We start from the raw sequence: 1,534 nt of genomic DNA, 5'->3' as shown, positions 1-1,534 counted from the left end.
TTAAGTTGTATTTACAACACTGTTCCAGAACAGTTCAACCCAAATATTCAGATGTGTGCAGCGCATTTTATGGAGGACTGTTTCCTGGGAGAGTACAATGCCGGCTGTTCTGACTCAGATTGTAAGTAAGTTTTTCATATTTAAAGAATTTGCCACTGACGATTCAAATGCGAGTTTTGAGCAGTGTAGAGTAGCGCTTGTTGTTTGTCATTTCTCCGATCACAAATGCAGACATGGTTTTATGTTTATGCTGTGCAATGCAACGCAACGCGTAAAAAGACAGTATAAATCATTATAATCCGTAATTATGTCCCCACTGGATGCAACAAATGCCTCGTTTATAATGGGTTTTAATGTTTTTGTCTCTTCGCTCCGGCCGGGACACGGCATCACAGTATGGTTGGGGCGTAACATTTCCGTCACACGCTTGAGGTATTCGGCCAATCACATCGCACTGGATAGCTGGCCAATCAGAGCACACCTCGCTTTTCAGACCGATGAGCTTTGTAAAAATCGACGTGTTTCAGAAAGGCGGGGCATAGAAGAGAAACAATAATGTACAGTATGTGGAAAATTAAAGTATGTGTTTTCCTTTAACCTTAATGAACCTTAAACCGCATAAACATTTCATTACACTAAATACACAAAATAATGTTCTTTTTAGCAACATCATATGACCCCTTTAAAACATATATGGGTAGATAATGCTATTTATTTCTATGTATATTCCTGAATATAAATAAGTTTAAATATCATTCTTCCTTGTTCATTTGGTGAATAACACTGTGGGAAAACATCACTGGATTCTTAGTGTATTTAGAAATAGTAAATTTTTCCATGTACTAAACTCTGTTTGGGTTGACCAGAGGGTGAATTTTACAGGCATCACTGTACTCAAATTCCAGCACTAGACGACCAGTCTAGACGAGAGAAGTAATACATGATTGCTTATGGGCAATTCTGTGTGCGTTTTAAATGTATTTATGTTACCGCTCTTGCAGGATCCCCAAAGTCGATCTTTAAGCGGCCCATGGCCCTGATAATGGCGATGATGGACTGAATAGTGTTGCTATAAACCACAACTTTATACTGCTTGCACTCCTCATCTGAGTAGCCATCTTCATGAATGATCCTTAAGTAAAGCAAATCAGATAATGACATCTACTGCACATCAAACAAAACAATTACATCAACAAGATCCAATAATAACTGCAAGCAACGTTCCCTCTAAGCTGTGTGCACGGGCAGACTTTTAATTCTGATGGTGGTCCTGCACAAACCAAAAAATTCAGTTCAAGAAGTATATACATGGGCCATATAATCATTCATTTCTATACACATTTTAGTATAAAATATTTATTACATACAATGATTTATTTGGATTACAATTATTAATTATATTATTTTTTATATATGTACTAATAATTAATATATAATAAATTATATATACAGTGGGGTGAAAAAGTGTTGGCCCCCTTCCTGATTTCTTATTTTTTTGCATGTTTGTCACACTTTAATGTTTCAGATCATCAAA

At 36.2% G+C, this 1,534-nt stretch overlaps 1 protein-coding gene across 3 annotated transcripts in view; it reads right to left on the bottom strand.

The window, feature by feature from the left end:
• LOC107679171 (guanine nucleotide-binding protein G(k) subunit alpha-like) overlaps positions 1-1,534 on the bottom strand; it is a 20,020-nt gene that overhangs the window by 8,235 nt on the left and 10,251 nt on the right. For all 3 annotated transcript variants that reach the window (XR_001633012.1, XR_001633013.1, XM_016474664.1), the window contains exon 3: positions 991-1,132. Coding sequence is in view for 1 of the 3 variants with exons in the window: in XM_016474664.1 (XP_016330150.1) it covers positions 991-1,132 (142 nt within the window). In the remaining 2 variants the exon portion in view is untranslated. The remainder of the gene's footprint in view (positions 1-990; positions 1,133-1,534) is intronic.

The sequence above is a fragment of the Sinocyclocheilus anshuiensis genome, unplaced genomic scaffold (assembly GCF_001515605.1).
Source record: "Sinocyclocheilus anshuiensis isolate Anshui unplaced genomic scaffold, SAMN03320099.WGS_v1.1 scaffold13, whole genome shotgun sequence".
In the NCBI taxonomy this organism is placed as follows: Eukaryota; Metazoa; Chordata; class Actinopteri; order Cypriniformes; family Cyprinidae; genus Sinocyclocheilus; species Sinocyclocheilus anshuiensis.
The sequence above is the reverse complement of the archived record's forward strand: the minus strand, read 5'-3'. Positions and strand labels throughout refer to the sequence as shown.